The sequence below is a fragment of the Accipiter gentilis genome, chromosome 13, assembly GCF_929443795.1.
Source record: "Accipiter gentilis chromosome 13, bAccGen1.1, whole genome shotgun sequence".
NCBI classification, from domain to species: Eukaryota; Metazoa; Chordata; class Aves; order Accipitriformes; family Accipitridae; genus Astur; species Astur gentilis.
Window position 1 is genome coordinate 16,782,504 of NC_064892.1, and position 25,071 is coordinate 16,807,574.

General features: G+C 40.6%; 1 protein-coding gene across 1 annotated transcript; it reads left to right on the forward strand.

Moving 5' to 3' along the window:
* Window positions 1-244: 244 nt before the first annotated feature.
* On the forward strand, window positions 245-17,924 carry EDNRB (endothelin receptor type B). Its single transcript, XM_049815931.1, has 7 exons — window positions 245-864; window positions 9,511-9,623; window positions 9,771-9,975; window positions 10,326-10,475; window positions 12,057-12,190; window positions 12,790-12,898; window positions 14,433-17,924. The coding sequence occupies exons 1-7, from the start codon at window positions 352-354 to the stop codon at window positions 14,562-14,564; spliced, it is 1,356 nt and encodes a 451-aa protein (XP_049671888.1). The 5' UTR covers window positions 245-351; the 3' UTR covers window positions 14,565-17,924.
* Window positions 17,925-25,071: the final 7,147 nt, after the last annotated feature.

Below are 25,071 nucleotides of genomic sequence, written 5' to 3' on the forward strand. Positions count from 1 at the left end.
CAGGCGGCGGGCGGGGAGGAGCGGCTCGGCTCCGCTCGGCGAGGTGAGGGGGAGAGGAGCGGGCCGGGGAGGGGGGCGGCCGAGCGGGGCGACGCCGAGCAGGTCCCGCCGGAGTCAGTCGCGGGGCGGGAGGGGGAGCGCGGACACGCGACTTCTCGCCCCAGCCGCCGTGCTGCGGCTCTCGTCCCCGGCGCTGCTCTGCCGCCGGCGCCGCCGGCACCGCCGCCCGTCCGCGTCCGGCGTCAGGCGGGGCGCCGTGTCCCCGCCGCTGACGCCCCGTCCCCTCTCTCCGCGCAGGTCGGCGCCGACGGCGGCGGGCGCCCGGCGGGGGATCGGCCGCGCCGCAGCGCCATGCCCGCCGCCCGGCCGCGGCGGCCGCCCGCCCTCCTCCTCCTCCTCCTGCTGCTGCTGCTGCCGCCGCAGCTCCTCGGCGGCCGCGCCGCCGCCGAGGGCGACGGCTCCCTGCGCCCGCCGGCCCCGGGCAGGCAGAGCCCGCCGGCGGCGGCCGCCCCCGCCGCCGCCTTCCCCCCGACGGCCGGGACCCCCGCGCTGCGGGGCGCCGAGCCCAACGCCTCCCGCCCGGCCGCGCTGCCCAAGGGCGGGATGGGGGCGGCCGGCGGGCGGCCGCGCTCGGCCTCGCCCCCCATGTGCACCGGGCAGACGGAGATCAAGGAGACTTTCAAGTACATCAACACGGTGGTCTCCTGCCTCGTCTTCGTCCTGGGCATCATCGGCAACTCCACGCTGCTGCGGATCATCTACAAGAACAAGTGCATGAGGAACGGCCCCAACATCCTCATCGCCAGCCTGGCGCTGGGCGACCTGCTGCACATCATCATCGACATCCCCATCAACGTCTACAAGGTGAGGGGGAGCCGGCGGCCGGGCTGCGGCGGGCTCGCCGCGGGGCTCCCCGGCAGGTTCCCGGCACCTCCGCGGCTGCCGGGGGCGGAGGGGGGGGGGGGGGGGGGGGAAACGCGCCCCGCTTCTGCCCGGGAGACACCCGGGGGCCAGACCTCGTGCCGAAAACCTGGCGGAAGGTGGTGTTCTGGGCAGATGTTGGCCTTGTCGTCCCGCGTGGCACCCACCCGTGCCCCGGTCCCAGCCCTTCCAGCGGTCCGGGCCGGGAATGATGGGGCAGGAGCGTGCGGCTGGAGGCGGCCAGGCTCTGACGGTCACCTGGAAACAGGTGCTGTCCGAGGGATAAGGGAAAGAAATGCAACAGATACGTGCGCAGTGGGCTCATGGCTTCCCTCCTTTCCCCCAGGAAATGGAGGGGGGGGGGCACGGGAGACCCTCTCCCGTGGGGCCAGTACCGCTGGGTCCCTCCTGCCCAGCCGGGGCAGCCTTAGTCCTGTATACGTCCCACGGGGCCGTACGGTCGCTGGTGGCACCGGGACTTTTTCAGGAGGAGCCAAGCTCGTTCAAACGGCCCGATTTGTGTGGGGTTTATAGGCCCAGCGCTTGTGAGGCGTGATGCTCTCCCGAGCTGTGAACCCTTTTCCCCGTCGGCCAGCGTTGCAGCGCGGGCAGCCGAGAGGGAGTGAGCCGTACCTGCTGCTCTTGCGCCTTCTTTACTCTGCCCTTTGACGTGATAAGACTTGCCGTGGAAGGAGTACGGGCTCTCCCTCCTCTACACAGCTTGCCCTGCCTATTTGCCCTTAGGAATTCGTTGGGCAGTTGAATCCAGCCTCTAGTTAGGATCGGCACTCTTGGGAGCGATGCTGGAAATAACAAGGCATCTTCTGCCTTGAGAGCTCAGAGTCTGGGTCCCTGGGCACCCCTCGGTTACTGCATAAAGTGAACACGAGAGCCTTCGTCTATTCCTTTTCCTCACTTCATATGCATGTTCGTAAACTCTGGGGTTTGTTACTTTTTGCTGTGGAAAACCACCTTGAAGGGACAGGTTTTGAATTTGGTCTTCTGTATCTGTAGCGAGTACTCCCAGAAGCTGCTGAAATGGGAGAATCCTGTATCTTTATCCTTTTAAAGTACGGAAGTATTACAAAGCAAGGAACACCGTAACTGTGTTAAATTCATCAGCTGGGTAATTTGGATTACACGAGAGTTCTTCAATTTGGAGTATTTTCCATACTATCCATTTATCATAGTCCTTGGGAGAGGCGTGTACTCGCCTGAGTGAGAGTGGAATTCATGAAACAAAATACTTTAAGCTGTTTTGAAAAAAATGTGGTTTTGTAAACAAAGATACTGAGCAAAAATTTTTTCATCTGTTCTTGGAAAAAATCAAAAAGATTAAGTCAATAACAGCTACTCAGTACAAGACTTTACATTCTCAGTGACACTATTTCAAAATTAAATTAATGATAATATGCAATGATATACCGCAGTCCTTATCTTGACTGAATGATCATCAGATATATCTTTATGAGTAGGTTGGAGGAATAAAAGGTCAGATTGCAAACCGATAAATGTTAAACCAGCTGCAAGTGCAGGATTTTTATTGTGCTATTGATAATGCTGGGAGCTAAGCAATAACTCTCAGGTGGTAAATCTCCCACACTACTACTCACATTAATGAAGAGCCCATAATAAATTTTTTATTCTCCCTTACAATAGTGAGAGGAATATTTGCTGTTTTTAAAACAGGACTTCTGAGTAAATGTAAGTTAAAAAAAAAAACAAACCAACAAAAAAACCCCAAACAACCAAAACAAACCTTAGACATTGTGTTTATTTAATAAAAATTAAGAGTTTGAGTGAGGTTTGAAGTGATGATAGCTTTTCATCAACTCTGCATCCCATTTAATTCCACCTGCAGAGTAACATTATGAGGGAGAATACAGCAATGCAATCAAAAGCTGGCTGTAATCACCCAGCAGTATGGGAAAAACAAAGGCTAGCAAAGGCTTGGTTTGTAAATCAAGTATACTTAACAGTTGTAACTTGCAATTTGAAACAATTTTGAACTGGATGAAACAGATCTTCAGAATTGCTACCAGATCCTCAGTTAGACAGCTGCGTGAAAAAGAATGTGAGAGAATTTCTCGTGTTAATAAAATGCCAGCAGTTTACTCAACAACACTTGTAGTACGAAGTGTGAAAGTGTCTACGAATGCTTTCCAGGCAGACCCATAAGAGAGAACTCAGAATTAGCATTAGGAACAGCATTTTATTAGGTAATAAAAGTGATAACTGCAAAACAGGTGACTATTTAAGTTAAGTGAATATTTAAGTAGCTGAAAAAATACACAAATGAAAATTTACATCCTTAAATTGAGGGTATCTAAATAAAGAAAAGCAGGTGTCAGCTAGATTGTGAGGCAAATGCAGTCCAATGTGTAGGATGCCAATTAGTCCACTGCACTAGATAAATCTGAATATTGATCAATACGTTCGGTAGAAAATGGAAAGTATTGGAATCTGTCACACAGTCAGAAAAGTGGGTATGAAATGAGGTCTTGAGGGGCATTCGGTTCCAGCATGCAAAACCTGGAAGACCTTTTCAGTGTTCAGGGTCCTGGTAAACAATCTGGTTTTGGCTGTACCCCCAGAACTGCAGGATGGGAAGCAGAGAAAAGTCTGAGACAATCATTGTGCGGCATGTAATGTTGTGGCAGCGTAGATTGCAAAACCGCTACTAGTTGGATGTGAAGGTGGTCCTATGCCTGGTCAACTGCTTCACTAAACAGACTAAGTAAGCATGTCTGTCTTAATTTGAGCCTGCAAACAGCAATTAAAGGTGTGAACATAAGGAGCAGAAGGATAGAGTAGGCGGTCAGTAAGCTTTTTATGTCCTTCTCCGCACTTAATCTTTGGAAGACGAGACAGTGGCAGCTTGTACACCTGACAGTACAGGACTGCAGTTCTGGAAGGCTTATGCTCAGTTTCCCAAATTGACAAAGTTGGGTAACTCCCACGTGTAACAGACCAAAACAACATCAGGATTGGAAATTCCAAACTTACATTAGTTCTGCCTCTCATGCATATTTGTGTAATAAGATAGGAACATAGACTTAAAAAAGCCAAAATCAAATGATATAGTAACATGCTTCCTCTTCTGATATATAGACATCATCTCTCTCTCTCATTCTGTAATATTCATTCTCTTATATTAAATCCAATTTATTGTCACGTTCCAATGGATTTTTAACAGGGGGAACAACCTATCCTCTGCACGCTCTTGTGTGGATTCCTAAACTCTATCAATTTGCTTTGACACAAATGGCTGAGGCAGAAAATCTACGTGGAAATACTGTTACAGGTTCCTTTATCTCAGAGCACAATGGAAGAGTGGAGAAAAAATTTCCAGGGAAGGAACAGAAATTGGTCTTTATCCAAGCCAATGATCAAAGGCCAAAGTCAGCTTTGTAGGCAACGATTTTTTTTTCAGTAATATATTTTAGGGATTACGTAAAAAATAAAGTTAACATTATATAGCATTATCAAGCACTGGAAATATAAGAAAGGTCACATTAGGGACTGCATATCCCATGCAGACGCGAACTGGCCCCTTTGTTAATCCAGCTGTGCTCTAAAAAAGGCAGGATTTCCATGGAAATGTCTTTGTGATGACCTTACTAACTCTTGTAATGCAAGTACCTATAGGGCATGCATCATGATAAAGCCACTCTCTTCCTAATTTTCCAAAAAAGTCAAGGTGCTTGTCTTTAGAAAACGTTATTATTCCATATTACAACTCTCAGCTGCTGGTCCTTCTGATGTTGCAGATAACCGCCATCTTATTGGGAGAAATGCATTATTTCCTTTCTTTCAACATCTGAACCACTTGCTTGAGGTCTTGCAAAGTTCATCTCCGAATTTCTTACACAAGGTTGATTGATGTCTCACCACATTTTGCTTAGGAACCCCTTATGGTCAAACAAATGCAGCTTATAGGCACTTAAGAAATATCTGAATTGTCCAGTGGAGGAACCTGTCCAGACTCTACAGGCAATGAGGGGTAACTTTGTTCTGTAGTTGGATGGGAACAATCTACTCTGACGTCCAATATATGGGGTAGTGGAAATGTCTGTATGTTGTTGAAAGTACACATACATAGTTTTCATGATGGATCTCCGAACTGAAGTATGTTAGATGATGTCAGTATAGATTTGTAAATTTAGAGTAGTTTTTTCATTATGTATACATTTGTTATGTATACATTCACTTAAAAGATGCATGTGACAAATTTCAAAACAAGTTTTCATCTTACTTGTTTTTTTGCTTCTACCCTGTGTTTATGCTTCCCAATTTGACAGCAGCATGGCTTTCTTAATAGTTACTTTTGATGCAGCCCTTTCACTGGGATTGTGAAATTGCAGGAATTTTTTTACTTTGACAACGCATTATAAGGTTTCTGTCATTTTCAAGATGTCTGTATGATATTACATCATGAAGTATTTTTTTTAAAAATGAAGTTTCTAAGCAGAGGTTACTAATAAAGACACAGGAAAAGAAACTAATTGCCTGCCTCATATTAAGATTTATACTGTTCAGCAGAACATTCTTAACTAGGAAGCGAGAAATGTATTTTCTTGTCTAGAGGGAAGATCCCCACCCTGCCATCATAATTATTGTTAAATATTAGTTTTGTAATGTTGTCGGACTTATCCCTGACCATAAGCTTAATTTCCTGGGCAAATTTCCTGTTTGGAAAAATGCTTGCTCCTGTGAAATACTGAAGAAAACCTTTATCTGCACGACCTCCCCATCTCAAAAGTACCAGGTGAAAATCTGCTAGTCTTTTCACAGATACATTGAAAAGTTGCTTGTGAAGTACAGTTGCGTGTCTGATTTCCCGTGTAACTCTGCAATTTCATAATGGTGAAAATACAGTCCTATCGTCTTGTGAACTAGCCTTGCTGGGCAGGCACAGCTCGGAGGAAGTATGAATTCCTGCTCTGCGTTTCCGTGTGCATTCGTTGCTCCAGACTCGGACACTGGTGTAACTTAAGTGCATGCTTTGCTAACTCTTCGTGCCCGACCGCCGAAAGTCAACAGTAGTGGGTTGGAGCCGGGGCATCAGCCGTCTGGCTGGTGCCCGCGGCAGCTGAGCCATCGAGAGCGGCGCATTGTGCTCGCCTGCTGGCGTATTCCAGCAGCAGATTATGAACATCTTTCTGTTCCTACACAACCAAGAGGAAGCAGGGCAGGAATTGCAATTCGCAGGTGTGTCTCTGAGTCACAACATCTCTTGGGGCTACTTCCATAGCTGTGCAGCTTTCGCATCAGTTTAGGCTCAGATCTCTGCCTGGTCTGGGAAGGTGTTGGCTAGGAGTGCATCAGATGTATTGGTTCTTTAAAGCATTATTTACTTCACTTCGTTCTGCACTGTGTTCCCTTTCCTTTCATTCTGTTTCATTTCATGTTCCACATATTTCTGTGGCTTAGCAGTTAAAACTTTGCCCGTGTAAAATGAGTGACTGTGAAACATTGGAAAAAGTCACTCAGAATACAGCCGGTGGTAGACTTCTTTTGGCAATTTGCTGCTGGAAACGCAACATTATTTTTCTCTTTGCTGCCACTTGGCAGTATCTCATGACTCCAAGTTATTTATCATTTGTAAAATGGCACTCTTTGTACAGATACCCAATTATGAATCATAAGAAAATCTTTTACCCGTACAAAATGGCATTAGACTACATCTATACTTCACTAAGAATAATCATTTCTCTTGTCCACAAATATGATGCTCTTGAATACTTTACAGTGGATTTTCACTGTACTTTAAGGCAGTGTTTTGAGGAGATGGCAATACAGAGGACAAACAGAAACAAAAAGCATAGTTCAGCAATTAAAACATTCTACTTTTCACCTTTTACTTTCCTAATGTTTTCAAGATTTTGCCACAACGTGTATCATTAACCACTTGCAATACCATGATGGAGAAACTTATAACTCATGCATTAAAACGCTCAAATTTCACAATACATCGGCTGCAAGAGATAAAGAACATGTTTTTCCAATCCAATGCAGACAGCTGTGTGTCCATTCTGCCCCCGATTTAAGCTGGCTGAACGCAAGTATAATATTTTGATGTTGTGCTAAACCCAAGCTCATGCACCCTTTCTCTCAGTAGACTGCATTCGCTCCTGTGCAGCCCCATTATAATCCAGCCGTACGGCTCCCAAACTGGAGCTGGCTCAAATCCAGTCAGCTTGGAGCACAGGTGTGACTGTCTGCACCTGAGAGATAAGCATTAGTTCAGGGAAATCTCCGAAGTGTGGCTGAGCAGTTGTGATTTTAGGGAAGTGGGACAGGGAGTGTCTTGCACGTACACCAGCTAGTTGTAGCTGAAAGTCTTCAGCAGAATCTTCCAACAGAAGTTTGATCAAAGTTCTGAATTGAGTTCAACAAAGAACATAATATTTTAATTTTGAAGTGCTTTTTTAATGAGTCATCTCCGGTTTAATATATACACACGTACAATATACAATAGATACTATAAACAAGTATACAGTGTACTTACTACCCAGTCCTTGATTTCTATAGCAACTAGGTGTGGTAGGCTGGAGGTTCAATGCCTGATTGATATAAATTAAATCAGCCCAGGTGTCACTTGGTTTTGTAGAGTGTACATTTAGAACACCTCTAATTATTCACACTGCAATTTTAATAGGAGCTTGCTACTATCAACCCTTTACAGCAATTCAAAAGAAGTCTCAGGGAAAGGCTTTACTGAAAATACTTTAATTAGAGATTGACTTATTTTCCCACATCACATAAGTAAAATATACTGTATGGTTATTACAGCCTCATCCCTACTTCCTCTGCTTTATTACTTTCCATAACATTCTCAAGAAACAAATATCCTTAGAATTTATTTTTCTGCTTCATTTCTGCAGAAGCATTATACCCTTTGTCTTACTTAAGTAGATCATTTAATAAATAGTTCAAAGCTGGGCTATGTTACAGTTTTCCTACTGCCCTTCTTTCAAAGATCCCATTTCAGCACAGGACTAAATCAGATTTCTGAAGGTATTCTGGTACCTGAAAATACTTCATAGGGATTTCCAAAAGCACATGGTCATGAAATGTACCTAACTTCCTTCATGTTAAAAAAAGTGGTACTTATTTATATCAGGGCTTTTCAGAAACTGTCTTGGACCATGTAACTGTTTAGCCGTACATGCACATGTATGTGTGCTTAAGGACTTTGCTGAACCAAGCCAACGTGAGCAGGCAGCTCTGTGGCTATCTACAGTCATTTTGGTCCCCAGCAGAATCTATACAATATGATGATCTATTTCTTCTTTTCCTACTTCCCTGTTAAATAAGATGTCTGAGGAGACCTGAGCTCAGGGAAAGATTTTGCAGTCTCTTTTGAGCAGTTATTCTTCTTCTTTCCTCTCCTTTTCCATTTTTTAGCCCTCTATCTGCAACAGATCCAAAAGGCCTCATTTGAAGAAAGTTAAGAAAAACAGAGACGGACTTGGATAATGTAACTAATTACAGAAACTTGGAAAGTTTACTTTTGTGTATAACAATTGCGAGTATTTCTTGGCATAACCTTGGTTCTGGAGAGTCTTGTTTTTATGAGGAACTGGGAGATTTGGCTGCTGCTGTGGTGTAGTTGAGCCATTAGAGTAGCTCACATCAGAGTACAAAGATTAGATGTTTCAGTTTCTAAACTGAAGCTACAGGTGAACAGTTCATGGCATCAGCTGTGAGGAAGGCACTCTCTGTGTCCAGTAAGTCTTGGCCCCTAAATCAGCTAAAATGTACTGCTGGGGATGTGACAGAAGATATCCATTAAAGTCTACGACCCAAAGTGCAATTGAACCAACCTAAAATTCATTGTGCTGTTTTCTTTATTCCGTAGCACTTATAGGTATGATGAATGTGCAGATAGTCCTTTAGATATTGTAATACAGAATAATTGGAAAACTGGTCAATAAAGATCTTCAGTGTGGGATTTATCTGATCTGTCTTTACCTGCTGCTAACCATTTAGTTCAAACTAGCTGTTTCGGCTCCCCGAGTGTCCCGAGTGATCCCTCCTTTCGTTATCAGATGGTCAGCTGAAAACTGTGGGATAAATTGTTCTCCAGTGTTGCCTGACTTCTCAGCTGAGGGAGCCTAGACACCAAGCTTCAAATAAACCCCACCCCAGATGTACAGTTGTTGGCTTTGTCCCTGTTCTGATCAGCCTCAAGTAATTTTCTGTATTTCTAGTAAATAGGGAGTTACTTGGAACATGTAAGAAAAGCAATGAACACTCAAGACAGCCAATACAAAGATGAAGGAAATCCCCACCTGCTCGGTCATTTTTCTCCATAAACGCTGGGGTGGTGAAGTTAGAAGCAAAATGAGCGGAGTTTGCAGGGCTTGAGAAGTCACGACTAAGCCATTGTGCATATCCTTGCCCAGCCAGGGAGTGACTGTGAAGCTACTGCCTAGTTTTTAGGATACACACCTTGCAGACTCCCTTGTGAAAAGGTTCTTCTTGACTAAGTTTTACATGGTGGAAAAGAAAAACAATCAAGACAGAAGTCCATGTTGCAGCTTGTTTTAAAATGGTTCATTTCTAATTGTTTTCTTTTCACAGCTCCTTGCAGAGGACTGGCCCTTCGGTGTCGAAATGTGCAAATTAGTACCCTTCATTCAAAAGGCATCAGTGGGCATCACAGTGCTGAGTTTATGTGCCCTCAGTATAGATAGGTGAGACCTATTTTTTCATCAAACTCTATAATTTCTTTTCTTGCTTTTCCACTCAGCTGATACAATACTAATAAGCTGAGCTTAAGCCAGTTAAATCAGGTGGGTTTTCTTATATTTTTAATTTGCGAATGTGTGCTATTGCTTCAGGTACCGAGCAGTTGCTTCTTGGAGTCGCATTAAAGGAATTGGAGTGCCAAAGTGGACTGCTGTTGAAATTGTACTGATCTGGGTTATATCAGTGATATTGGCTGTTCCAGAAGCTATTGCATTTGACATGATTACAATGGAGTACAGAGGAAAGGATCTTAGAATCTGCCTGCTTCACCCCACACAGAAAACATCCTTTATGATGGTAAGATGCTGATGTTTATAAAATCACAGCTCTCAGGAACAGTTCTTGGATCTTCTCAGTGTCATGTGGATGGTAATGGGCACAAGTGTATGTGAAATGTAGGTGAATATGATGTTCACATGAAACGTTGACAAATATCTGAAGTATATCGGTTAAAAGAAGAGCGTCCAGAAGCTTTTGTCTTTTTTGTGGGCTTTGGGCATATTACTGTCTTGTCCTGTTTTCTCATCTGTAATGCACACCTTACAGAGATACTTTTCAGGACAGACCGACCAATTAGTTATAGCATACTTTCCAAAATGCTCAACATTCAACTCCTAACAATGTTTTTGCTTTTGTTTTCCTTCTAGTTTTACAAGCAAGCTAAAGACTGGTGGCTGTTTAGCTTTTACTTCTGCTTGCCACTGGCTATCACAGCATTTTTCTATACTCTCATGACCTGTGAGATGTTACGAAAGAAAAGTGGGATGCAGATTGCTTTAAATGACCACTTAAAACAGGTAAAAATTTATCCCCAACAACTCTGCTGACTGTAGAGAGGATGACAATAATACCTTTACTGACTTTACTGCCACATCATTATTCCACTCTTGTATCTCAAGATTACTACTAAGGAGAAGTTTCCTAACACTGGCGCTGCTGAACTCATATATATACATGCCAGAGCCCTCAGAAACCTAAGATATTAACTGACAATCACAAAACTGTTTTCTTATTGTTTGGTGTTAATCCTTCAAGTTTTATAGTTTTTATTTCTTCTTTACAATCATAAGACATGGATATTTTGTAATGAAAACTGAGGTCGTGCTGTAATCTAAAAGCTGGTGCTGTAAAATTATTAATTATTTTGAATCAATTTTGTACAGAACTGTAGCGAGGTTAGCAATATATGTTAGCAGAACAAAACACATTCCAAAATACATGCCAAGTTAGTAGTGCACCAGAAACAAACATCATATGTCACTAGAATTCAACTACATTTGTACTATAAAGTATATTTGTGCTCCTTTCCTCTTACCTCAATAAAGCTGTAATTGAAATCTCTTGGCGCATTTAAAATAAGACCTGAGATCAAAGCACAAGAAAATGCAATTGAAAACAAGCTGGTATTTGAAAGTGATTGGGGAGATTAATATCATAGAATCAAAGAACGGTTTGGGTTGGAAGGGACCTTTAAAGGCCACCTAGTCCAACCCTCCTGCAACGAGCAGGGACATCTTCAACTAGATCAGGTTGCTCAGAGCCCCGTCCAACCTGACTTTGAATGTTGCCAGGGATGGGACATCTACCACCTCTCTGGGCAACCTGTGCCAGTGGTTCACCACCATCATTGTAAAAAAATTCTGCCTTACGTCTAGTCTGACTCTACCCTCTATTCATTTAAAACCATTACCCCTTGTTCTATCGCGGCAGGCCCCGCTAAAATGTTTGTCCCCATCTTTCTCACAGGCCCCCTTTAAGTACTGAAAGGCTGCAATAAGGTCTCCCCAGAGCATTCTCTTCTCCAGGCTGGACAACCCCAACTCTCAGCCTTTCCTCATAGGAGAGGTGTTCCATCTCTCTGATCATTTTGTGGCCCTCCTCTGGACCCACTCTAGCAGGTCCATGTCCTTCTTGTACTGGGGATCCCAGAGCTGAATGCAGTACTCCAGGTGGGGTCTTACAAGGGGGGAGTAGAGGGGGAGAATCACCTCCCTCAACCCACTGGCCACACTGCTTTTGATGCAGCCCAGGATATGGCTGGCTTTCTGGGCTGCGAGCGCCCATGACATTGCCGGCTCATGTCCAGCTTTTCATCCACAAATATATTAATTTAAACAATTGCTTTCATGTCCTTGATTTTTCATATTATTACTCATACCTTTTAAAATTAAGAGATACAGAGAATCAGTGCAAGACATGTAAAACAGTAGAAAAGATTAAGTACATATCCCAAGAAAATAAGGTATTCTGATGTTCTCCTAACTCCTACTTTGATAGGGGGTTTATTTTGTTTTTTAAACATTTGGATATGAGAAAACAACAACAATCAGGAGAGAGACAGAAACTATAACACCGTTCTGTCCAATTTTCTTTTTCAGAGACGTGAGGTGGCCAAAACCGTGTTCTGTCTGGTACTTGTTTTTGCTTTGTGTTGGCTCCCACTTCACTTAAGCAGAATATTGAAGCTCACCATTTATGATCAGAAGGACCCCAACAGATGCGAACTTTTAAGGTGAGACTGTAAAAATAAAATACCTGCATGCTGCTGACATTCTCCATAAGCGTTGGATTTCCTAATGAATTAGCTTATTTTGTGTGTCCGAAGTTTTCCCTGCTCCTTCATCCAGGACACTCTGGTTTCACTCCAGTAGCAGAGTCAGGAAATTATGAGGAATCCCACAAACACAGACTTCCCATGGACACAGGCTTCTGTCCTGTTTGCCTGTCTTCTCCTGATCCCTTTTGGGGCTGTCCTGCTGTCTTGTGATGTTATGTGGGTGGAGGGGGGATTTCTGTCCCTGTTTTCCCTTTCAACAGAATAGCTAGGATTAAATCTGTGAGGAAAAACTTGTGAATGTCTCCTCCCACAAGTTAAGGTGGTTGAATCTTCTGAAATTACTTTCATGAGAATTGTCTACTGATTCAAACTTTATTATTGATGACAGTTGTTACCTCCATGAGTTAATCCTGTTGATATAAGCCCCTTTACTATTGCGTTTAGTAGTTAGTCTTGGTTGAGTGAAGCGGAGTCTAATTTTCATAGTTGTAAACCTCTACTAAGCCTTTTCACAGAAAATGAGAAGTGTCTCACTTACTTTAATTTCCACACAGCTTTTTTCTTGTGATGGACTACATTGGTATTAACATGGCTTCACTGAATTCCTGCATCAATCCGATAGCTCTGTATTTGGTGAGCAAAAGATTCCAAAACTGCTTTAAGGTAAGAGGCTGCGGAGAGCTGCTCCTCTGGTTGAAAGATGATGTCAGCTGTAAAATTCATTCCGTAACATGCGCAAAGTGTTTTAAATGGTCATTACGTTTTATTTTCAATTTTAACTGGGTCGTGGTAGGTGTTGTCTCCCTCTCCTGCTGAAGCTACATAGAAAGGAATTAAGGGTTCGTAGGGACAAAAAGAGAAAGCAAAAGAAAGAAGCGTGCAATAAAGCCTCTCGGCGCCATGCTAATCAGTGCTACCTCACTTCCTGACTGAGCTGGCACCCGGCCACTTCGAGAGCACTGACGAAGCAGACTCGGACGGCGCTGCGGAGATTCATGTAGCCATATCCTCTGCAACCCAACGGGGAGGGCGCTGACCCCGGGTTCCCCCCATCCTGACTGAGCGCTTACATCAGTAGGCAGTTGTGTAAGGCAGAGGGTGTAGGTATCCACTCGTCCCGTTCCAATGCCAACATTTTATGAGACGGACCTGTTCGTAGTTTTGCCGTGGTTTGAGTGAATAGTCCTGGGCACTAATTCTCCATGCAGGATTTGAGGCTCTGGATTGCATGTGGATTGCAGCACATCCGTTGTTCAGCCTTCATGTCTGCTCAGAGAAATGTCCAGATTTGGTCCGTAGAGCTTTTTTTCATGACCCCTTACTGTCTTCAGACACTGTGTCAGGGTTCTTACATTGTCTGCTGCAAATTCTTTGATTTTTCTTTTGTTGCCAAGCGTTTAACCATTGGCCACTGCTAGGCTTATTCCCTGGCTGTGCAAATTCCTTACTGGATATGTCTTTCCATCAGAAGGCAGGCTGCTCTACATCTAGTATTGTTGGGGTATTTCCCTCATAACGCAATAGCACATGTTACAGATGCTTTAGTGTTGGTCTTGTCTTCCCTGTTTTCATTACTGGCTCCCTGAAAAAGTCACTGGAGCTGAGAGCACCTAAGAGATCTGTAGCATCCTGAGCATGGTAACAAGTAGGTGTTCAGGATCCCAGGTGGACTTCCAGGACTCAAAGGCCAGTCAGTAACATCAGCAAAAAAGTCTGCAGTACATCTGGTAAATGTTTGAACTGTATGTAGGTTTTCACCGTTCTCTTCCCCCCCCCCCTCAACTACATAGCCACATCTTGCTTAGAAAGTATAGATTACTGTGCATACATTTTTTTCCAGGAAAGATTATCAGACAAAGGACAACAAGGACAACAGTTTTATTTTCAGGTGCATTTAGAATTGCACACCAGACTCAAAGAGGTATCTGTGTGCCCATTATTATATAAAACTCAATATAACTCTTCCTGCCCTCCAGCACTCAAGTTGGTTGCTAATGGAGCATCCCAGATGTTAGTGGCCATTTGAGCAAAGCAGAGCTTAGCTTTGTTTCTTTGCTTATGCTGTAATGCCAAAATCGTAGCTTGCGCACTTGACGTTTCTTACTGTACCGCTGAAGAAGGGCAGTGTTTCAGTGCATTTTGCCACGCGTGCAAAACAAAATGATGTAAAATGCTTATTCCTTTTTTTTTTTAACAGTCATGCTTATGTTGCTGGTGCCAATCCAAAGATCTGTTGTCCCTGGAGGAAAGGCAGTCCTGTTTAAAGTTCAAAGCTAATGATCATGGATATGATAATTTCCGCTCCAGTAACAAGTACAGCTCTTCATAAAACAAGCATAAAAGGTATATTCTCTCACATTAATGCTGGTGCCTTTTTAAGTAAAAGTGGCAATTACTTTTAACAAGATGGTAATGTTTAGAAAAGTCTAGGTTTGTGTTTGCACAAAAAAAGAACGTAAAAAAATAATTATCCCAAAACTGTGTCACGTTCAAAATCATGGACATTTATAAAATTGTCATTTGTGGAACATGGAGAAAAGTGTAGAAAGAACAAGTCATTGTTAGCACTTGAATACTTCTGAATCAGCACTTCCAAATGATCCCCACTTCCTGTACATTAAAAGATCATTTGTATTCGCTATAACAGTTGTAGGAACTGAAGTCACAGTAATTACTAAGCAGTATAATATAACGTTAATTGGATCAAAGGCATTATTATATATAACTCAATATATTAACTTTTATAAAGCAGATTAACAACCATCACTATCGTGGGGTTTTTTTTTTAATAAAACATGAAATACTTTGTAATAGAAGTTCAAATGTAAAAAAGTAGCATTTTTATCAGGATTATAATAGAGGTAGCTAATGAAAATATTAAAGGATGCAGTCAAGTCAAAAGTGCATTTCACTCTGATGATTGTTTTTACCTGTTATTGTTAGAAGGAACGTCCCAAGGCCTCTATAAATACCATTTTGTAACCACTTTGTGTGTTCAATGCATTTGGCAGCACTTTGGGCATGGTCTGTTTCACTGTTTCCATGTTATTCATGTTTAATGACAGCGGAGGAGAGAAAAACACACCAAAAGCAAAAATTACTACTACTAGAACAATACAAATGATGGATAGTATTGGAAACCAGCTATTTTTATCTGAAAACAAATTGATTGTATCCCACATAAACAGTGACCATTCAAGAGCCTGACAGTTCTTTACTCAAGATACTTTTGCAACAATTTACAACTGGTTTTGCAATCCTAATACTGTCTTGGGGCAAAATCCTTCAGAAATAGCAGGTAGAAAAAAATGTAACCAAGGAAAACAGAGGGAGAATTTGAACTTCTATTTTCTTTTAGATTTAAATCTTCATAAAGAAAATAATTCACAAACTGTACTTCTAGAGAACAGTACTATGTAGCACACTTGTCTTCATACTGTTATAAAATATGTTCTACTTCTGTAGTTCCATATTTATGGGCTTAAGAAGATGTGTGATTAGTTTCTGCTTCTGTAAATAGTTTAGTGAAGCATAATTAATTATAAAGAATAAAAATATGGGCAGGACCCTGTGAGAAAACAGAAAGATAAAGATGCCTGTAGTAAACATGACGTGTGTTGCCAGGAGCAGTGCACGTTTTGTACATACATGACAGGTCATTCTTTGGCTTTTCATTTCTTATTAATTTGTTACAGATGTCCCCAAAGACTTATTGACATATTTCATGCACTAAGGCATGGGTTTTTCAAGGAAAAATGTCATATAACATGCTTTTATAAACGACGTTTTCAATAGGCATGGTATTTTATTATAATAAAAATATTTATCAAAACTCAGGAATTTTATTTTTTTTTTAAATTTCCAAATTTTACATGTAAGGATTTTTACCTTTTTTTTCCAGTCTTGAATAACATCAGATTTTTGAATAAAGTGCCTTCAATATGCTCAGGATGAAAACAGTTTTCATTAAAACGTTCAGCTGATGTTACTTTAGATGGGTTTCATCTCATCTGACTTTAGGTAGCTACAGCTACCTTGCAGACAGCTAAAAACGGGAGAGGTGAACCCCATTCCTGGTGTTGCCACATCAAAAGCCAGTAAGCGTATGCTTGTATAAGCAAGCTGAGGACCTATGCACATGCATTTGAGCATGGGCACGTGTGTGTTTGTGTGTGTCCGTATGTGTGCAAGTGTATATGTTGTCTACCATTAGGTTGCTGTTACCATCTTTCTGCAGCACATGCACTCAACCGCTATAATGCTGAACTTTTATAAATACAAATATATTTAAAGTTTTGTTCTTTACGTTTTTACCTTAACTTTCATGGTAACTTTCTCACAGTAAGCCATGAATATCACTTCACTCTGCCTGCACCTGTTTCTGTGAAATGCATTTCATCTGTTAAGGATGGATAATCAGTTAAATCCTAAGTTTGATACTGATCAGTGTTATTTTCATCAAGTTATATCGTTACAATATTGTACATGTATATTATTGTTATTTTTATTTAAAATATAGCTATGGTATTGGCAAATGTGTAACATATTTTTCATTTTTTCCTGGACTAATTCTTTGTTGAGTCCTGCTAAATCAGACATTTAGGTTTTGCAAACAAAGGCCATATATACTGCCCACTTTTTGGAGTTAATATATACATATTAGTACACTTCTTGTCTTTTTTGCAGTATTTTTCAAAGCAGTATTTTTACTGAAGCTCTCATTTCCCATAATAAAAATTTTCAAAACTTCTGCTCTCATACAGTTAAAAGAATACACAGGAGAGCTCCAGTGCATCTGTGTTCTAGCTAAGATTAAATCTCTTAATAGTGAAGACAGGCATTTTCAAGAGTCCTCAGTAGAAGGTCTATTCCTCCATCCACTGAAATCAATGAAGGTTTAACCATTCAATTCAGTTGGAGCAGAATTAGGGCACAACAGCTCTTTAAAAAACCTAGCTGACATTTGCTACCTTGAATAAAAAAAGCTAAAAGCTGAATACTTTTTTCTCTTTTTTTGACAAAGGAGTTGTTTAGAAAAGTTAGGAAAAGAGGGTAAAATCCACTCGTGGGGTGAAATAGACAGTCTAAGGCGCTCTCAGCCTCAAATGGGGGTCACAGGTAGCAGAACAACTGCAGAGAGGCACAGGCATCTTTAGAGGAATCCATTGTGCTTGCCCAGAGTGGTGCGACAAGAGTAAGTCATCTTTCCCAATGGCCTGAAGAGTTGACACAGAATGGCTTCAGATGAAAAAGTAAACTTGTAAGAAACTACATCACATCTCCGTGTTTTGGCCTTCAGGTAGTAGCTAGATTTTACTTCCCCAACTGCTCTGAATTCTGCCTGCACACAGCTCTCTCGGAGTTAAGAGAGGGCATTTCAGACTGGGTGGACTAAACTGATACACTGGTACTACACCTCAGAGAATTGAATGCAAAATTTGATGGTTATGGAGCATCTGCTGTGAACTGTGCCATTTCACTGTCCAAAACAGCTCTTAACACACAGTTGGCTTAGCAAGAGAACGTTGTATGTACTGAAATAATGTTTAAAGGATTTTTTTTTAATTGTTCTGTATAGCTGTGTAAAATAGTTCTATATTCCAGTTTCTGTGGTCACTTAAAATAGCAACTACTGTGGTTCAGACAGTGTAAACATACTAAATTACCAATAAAATATTTGTAATTTTGATTAATTGCAAAAAGATGTCTGACCTTTTTTTCTTCTAGGGGGTCCCATTTAATTGTTAAACAGTGACAGTGATGTAAGAAAGAAATAAGCAATTCAGAACTAAAAATCAAAGCTTTTGAGTGTGTTAGTGTTATATAGCTGAAAACTGGAGAGAGTTCAGACTTGCATACGCGCTGCAAAATTGCCTGATGTTTGTTGGAACAATCAGTCATGCCTATCTTTGCTCTGTTTGTTTTTGCTCAAAACGTCAGTTGCGATCTCTTCTCTACACACCCATATATAGTCACAAATCCTCCTGTGTCAGGGACATCACAAATAAAAGGCATGAAACTTTTAGTTCATTAGTTTAGAAGTGCATGCACTCAATGTTGGAATATGCCTCATGAAAACTATCATCCCTATGTATACTGACGGTGTAATTTTGTGCATATTTCAATTTACTTTTTTAAAAGCAGTGGAAAACAGTATCAGACTAAATATGCTGTAGCTGGTCAAATATATAACTTTATATGTTTGCAGTATCTGTACATCACAAATTGTGTTTGCTGCTACTGCTATTTTATTCCAAATAGTTAGGTTTCCTTCTGCTTAGTTGGTGGCCTGCTGTATCTGTATAGATTTGTCTTTTTTTCATGGTCCCATGACCTTTAGCACATAGTTTCAAGTTGCCTATGCCTGAAACAGAGGTACCTGTAGATATGAGATCCCTTGTAAGTAAATACTCTACTCAGTTTCTCTCACGGCCTCTTCACTTCCTTTCCCTTCATCTTTGGTCCTCAGTAATGCTATGGTCTTGAAGTCTTCACCAACAACTCATTACAAAGAAGCATTTTTTGCATATTTCTTTTGAGATCCTACAGCTTTCTACAGGTAGACCATAGTGTTCACAGCCCTGCTAACTTAACTCCCTTGCCACAGTTCACTTTTTTAACTATCGGTCTCGTCTACAGCTTTATCTACCGCAGTCTTGGCTCTTTCATTTAGGGGATTAACTGCAGCTTGTCAGTTTTCTAAACACACTAGAATTTACATAGCAACGTGGATATACATGTGGCTTACGTTCTTCAAACACTGACTTCACTCTAACCACTCTTGAGGAGGGTAGCTTTGGCACGCTGGTGTTGGTGGAGCAGGATGGTCCAACTGGCAACCTGTGGCTGGGTCTGGTCCATAGAGTGGTTCACTTTTTACTGCACCTTGCCTGCAGCCCGCTGCTCAGAGCATTGTGTGCTTGTAGTCTACTCAGGAAGGCCCAAGAGTTCTCCGTGTACGTGCTGTGCACTTCTATTCAATTTTCTAATCCAAGTTGCTGAACAGGTGTCCACATCAGAAGATCAAGGGAGACAAAAGGACTCAAAATTAGTCTTCTATATGCTGCTGGTCATCTTTCTTCTCAGTCAGCAGTAGTAAGATTACTGTATCACATAGCAACAGCAGCCACATGACTTACTGGCTTGCAATTGCTAGCTTAAAAGTGCTATCATTAAATAAAACCCTGGTATCTATTTGGTCTTGTCAGTCTTTCTAAGTACTCTCCTTTACCTGTGAAGGAGGTCCCAAAGCTCACCCTCACCAGTGAAAAGGCACCCCCCCCCGCCCCCAGTCCTCTTTCCTTCTCTTGAAAAAGAAAACTCACTTAGAAAGAAAATTCTGCTATAATTAAAAGTAAAACCTTCAGAAATTGATATTTTACCTTACTAATCAGTATCCTAAACCTCCCTGAAATCTCCGTGACAAGCCAAAGAGGTCCTGATTGTGGGAGGTAGTATCTGGAAGTAATTTTACTGTGGTGATGTGGTAACTACTTAGATCATACAGCTCAGCAGGGGGCTTTGTATGCTATGGGATGTGAGACCACACCAAAAGTTTCAGAACAGTAATGTGGAAAATACCACATTAATATCTAGATGATGCCTGTCAGTAGATATCTGCAATTATAACTTCAGTGTTGCCATGAAACTTCCCATCCTCTGTAGCCTCCCTAGAAGAGTGCCCTGGAAAAAAGTGAGAGTCAAAACCCAGAACCCAGTAAAACAGGAAAGGAAACCCTGGTAAGGAGTTAGGGTAACCATACCTTCTTCACAAACAACACTCTCCAAAACTTGCTTCTTGTTTTGCTCTTGGGGGACCAGAATGGGGGGAAGCATTTGTTGCCCTTTTAGCTTTTCATGAGATTGATTTCCCAAAGTTTGCATTAGTGGCTTACAAGGCTGGTTACCCTGAAGAAACAGATCAATGGTGAAACCAAGGGAGTCAGACAATGGCTCTCAGTTGAAAGTAACAGGAAAAAGAATAATGACAAATCCCCAGGATGCTCACATCTTCACAAGAAGGACATGTTCAACACACGCCCAGCCTTTGCAGGGGCAGGAGAGAAACATGCCAAGCTAATAAAAACAAAACTGGTGGGTTTGATAAGTTTTAGTTAGAGCTGCAAGTGAGATGGCAGGAATCATGCAAAGTGGATTATTTTTTTGATGAAACTAAACTGGAAAAAGCATCGTAATTGCTAATGGGTGTTCACAGGACCAGACTGGAGCTTGCCAAAGGTATAGGAAGCTTTTCCCTGAAATGCAGCTGCAGCAGGTAGCGTGTCCTACAGATTTGGCCCTATTGGTCTTCTTAACTTGCTAGCATAGATGTTGTGTTAGTTTCTGCTGTATTTAAATACCTGAAACCTGCAGTAACAAGACTCATACACTTTTGATGCATATTTATATGTATATATAGATATGTATTTATATATTTATTCCTCTACACAAATAAAATGTTACATATTATGGAAAATAAATTGTGTGATATACAGAATATTTTTCATTAGTTTTGTCTGAAAAAGTTGTTTCAATAAAATCAAGGATTTTTACAAAGCCACATCAATCTGAACAAAATCTAGCCCACTGTCTTAAAAAAAATCCAACACTTTTAATGTGTTCTATCACTTTGATCTCATATTTTGAATTTTAAGCATTTTTTTAATATAGTTTGGATCAATTTTACATTGGTTCATGCCATGATATGAGTACTATAAACTACGTATGTCACACATGTAAACTATGAATGCCTGCCCAACTACTGGATTAGTCTATTGCATTTTTAAATTTTGTGTTCATAAGCAATAATAAAAGCCACTGAGCACTGAAAGATATTTTTGTTGTTTTCTGACTTGGATATCAGTTCATAATAATAGAAGTCTGAAATACTGACAAATCATGCACTACTCACACAGAATGACAAAATTATGAAATGTAATGAAAATATGTGAAAGCATTTATTAAGTGGTAATCATAAACCTGAAGTTCCAAAGAGAAATGGTTATGAAATCATTTTATAATTTCATTCCTTTAATAATTGGTAATTTAACTATTTCATAGCTTTGAACTTTGTAACTTTTATGACCAATTTATTATAACAGAAAAGCTCCCCCCCCAAAAAAAAAACAAGTTAGAACTTTATATTTTGATAGGAGATGGAAACAGACTGTGAAATATGAAATGAACCATGAAATTGATACTCTGTTTCAACTACCTCCATAGGTTATGAAGATACTTCCTGTAGGACTAACTGCTAAAATTCTCTTGGTAAATTTGTTTACCCAAGTTTCACGTTAAAGAACAAACAGACAAAAATATGGCAAACTCCCTGATATTTGCAACTCATCATTTAGTATCTTGGAAGCATTTGATCTTTATAAATGTGTTCATACTTAAGCTGAGATATTTCACTTACAAATGTCTTCATAGGAAAAACAGTGTGTCACAAATAGGTGAGGTCATTTGATATTTGTTTACATATGCATATAATTTACGCAAGAGAGTTCAACATAAATTATTCTTTAGTTGACTGAAAAAGAACAAATTGATAGTGTAATATTTAATATACAAGTCAAATGCATTTAAAATACTCTATTTATAAACATATCTATGCATACATGTGTTTTTATCTGTGTGTGTACATACATACACAAATATACATATATTGCATAAGCCAAAATGTTGGTCACAGTAAAAGTAGCAGATAAAACTAGAGAAGGTATAGTTGGGAGTAAAAATACCAGAAATTTCTAGTATATATGATTATCTGAGACTTCCACTGTGCTTTTGCCTACTCAAGAGCTTACAGCTTTTATAGAAATAAGCAAGTTTTCCAACTATTCAAGGTCTGACGATGATTACGCCAGTCTTTCCAATGAGTTGTAAAACCTGGAGTACAATCACATGGCACTCTTACAAAAGAGCAAGATTGCCAACCGTGGGCTTTTGGCCAAATTACAATTTAAATAATTACAATCTGCTTCCTCTGTTCCTCTCTCTCCTCATCAACTGCAGCTTGGCTTAGAAGAGCATACTGCCCTGTTCCGCAGTTTCGCACTTCGCATGGAGACATCTGCTCTGTCTCACGCTGGAGGTGACTGCATTTCAATGCTAGAAAATGGGAGCCTTCCAAATCCTTTGTCAGTTTGTAGAATATTTGGGGGTGTTTCAGAATGAAAAGCAGAATTTAGATGTAAAATCAGTATCTTAACACTCAGAGTTTCTTTCAGTATATGTCAACTCAATGTTAAGTGTATCTAAATCACTCCTTTTTTTTACTGACTCTGTTAAGGAGTTTTATAAACATATGTTTTAAAAGGCTTTTAAATCTTTGTGTATCTTTTATTTGTGTAGTTAGAAAGATTTATTATGATCTGGAATCCACTAAATAATATTAAAGTACTTTGAATAGGCATTAGACATGTCTACAAGGATGAGGGTAGAAAGCCAGGAGCTGCAGAGCTCAGTGTGCACCAAGCTTAGGCTGAGGTAGTTGCATTCCTTCCAGAGCAGACCAGGCTAACTTCTATTCAACTCAAATCTTGGGTAGAGTGAGCTAGTGTTGGTCTGCTTCCACCCATGCAGGTGGATCCTAAGTGATGTGTAACTACTTACTAAGGCAAAACTAAGTGTTTGAACCATTAGACTGTACAAGATCATCATCATTTATTAAAAAGAAAAGAAAAGAAAAAGGCTTGTTGTTTGCTTATATTCAGAAATTTCAGAATTCAAAGTATTTTCCAACCAGTGATATTTGTGAAGTAAAAGATGGTGTGGAAATGAGCTGGATTTAATTGTATTTGTTTGAAAGAATCAGTGAAGAACTGGCAATATTGGTTTTAAGGTGTTTCATTACTTAAATGCACTTTTGGAGCACCTGGCAGACAAGGAGATGTTGAGAGCTGGGACTGCTTAGCCTGGAGAAGAAAAGGCTCAGGAAGGATCTCATCAATACGTATAAATACCTGATGGGGAGATGGGGACGAGTAAAGAAAACAGAGCCAGATGCCTCTCAGTGGTGCCGGGTGAACAGACAAGAGACAGTGGTCACAAACTGAAACACAGAAAAATTCATTTATAAGAAAAACATTCTTTAGTGGAAAACCAGAATAGATTGCCCAGAGAGGCTGTGGAGCCTCCATCCTTGGAGATACCTAAAACCTCACGGGGCACAGCCCTGAGCACCCTCCTCTGTAGGTGATGCTGCTTGGAGTGGGGCATTGGAGTAGATGATCTCCAAAGGTCTCTGCCGACTTCAACAATTCTGTGATTCAAATGTAATCTATTCTATCAAGCATGTAATTCCTATCCAAACCTAGAAAAGCTGCCACTGTTGGAGAATGGGCATATAATCAGACAGACAGGTTACTGCATTAGAAAAAAATGGAGAACCCATTTTTGCCCTTACCTGTTCCTATTTCAGTGCTGGCCAAGTCTTCGTTAGTCACTTTTCTTTGACTAGAAAGATACTGGGAGATTGTAGATGAAGAACTGATGTTTTGATATGTAGCATTGAGTAAGAATAAATGTACTTATGACAACAAGGACATTTTGGAAAGCTTGTCTTACAATGCACCAAAACTCACTTCCTTGTGGGATAGTTGGACAGCTAAAGTTAATGGAACTTTGCCATGTAAAGATGTGTTGATGTGTAAGAGAACTGACAGGACTTTCTCAGAAAAGGCCCTTCAGGGCTGTAATTTTTTTAAGGGTACCATGGGAGAGCTATGCTCATAAAATCAAGATGTTGATTTTATGAGAGATGAACAAGTTGAATTCCACTGAGTGATTTATTTTATTTTGTTTTGTTTTGCTTATTTTATTTTATTTTGTTATCAGCAAATGTATGTCAGGTATAGTGCTAATAATACTAGGTAGGTATGTTTACTTTTTAGTTTAAAATAAATATTCAAAGTTTGCATGTCTTTCTGTAGACTCTAGCATATCTGGGGTTTGTCTACCCTTTTATATCTTTCAACAGGGATTAAGTTATGGTTGTGTCTCTCATTGCATTAACTCATTGTATAGTAAATATGAAGCCATCATATCTCAAGATTTTCTTTTTTCTGAATAATTATTTTCTATAACCTGATAAAATAAGATGAACCTATTGCATCTTTTGGAGGGTAAGAAGCAAAAGAGTATCTTACTTCTAAGGTGACGCTAGTGATAATGTATACACTTTCCTCCATTTTGTCCCATTAACAATTGTATGCATTTAGGATGACCTTGAAGGAGTAATTCTGTTGTTCAGACACCTTTGATTTTGCTGGTCTTCTTGAAAAGCAGGAAGGAAGTTGTGAAACACACATCATATATATACAGATGTCAAATACAGTTAATGAAGATAAGCAGATGCATTCCTTACTAGTAATTAAACAAGAGGAGGGAAACACTGTCCACTTCGATTAAGAATTTTCTCTTCAAGTCTCCCTACCTGACAAGGCATGTCAGTTTCTTCACCTCATTTATACTAATATGCTTTTTAAATTATTCTTTAAAATATACACCACATTAAAAACAACACCAGACTTCTGTGTAATACAGGATTATAGATTTGCAGCTGCAACTGCAGTGTAAGTACTTAAGATGTGACTTATTTTGCTGTAAGAGGCACACAATAGACACTGACAAACTGCTACATAATATTTGAAAGATATTAATGTCAAAGTTATCTCACACTGGAACTTGACAAAATATTTATTGTACATATGACTCTCCTTTCAATATGTCCCACAATGAGATTTTTCTCTTTTTACAATGGTAAAAACATTAAATAATCTTTACACATTGGTCCATTACCACCCCCTGATCTTTTCTTTTTTTTTTTTTTTGTG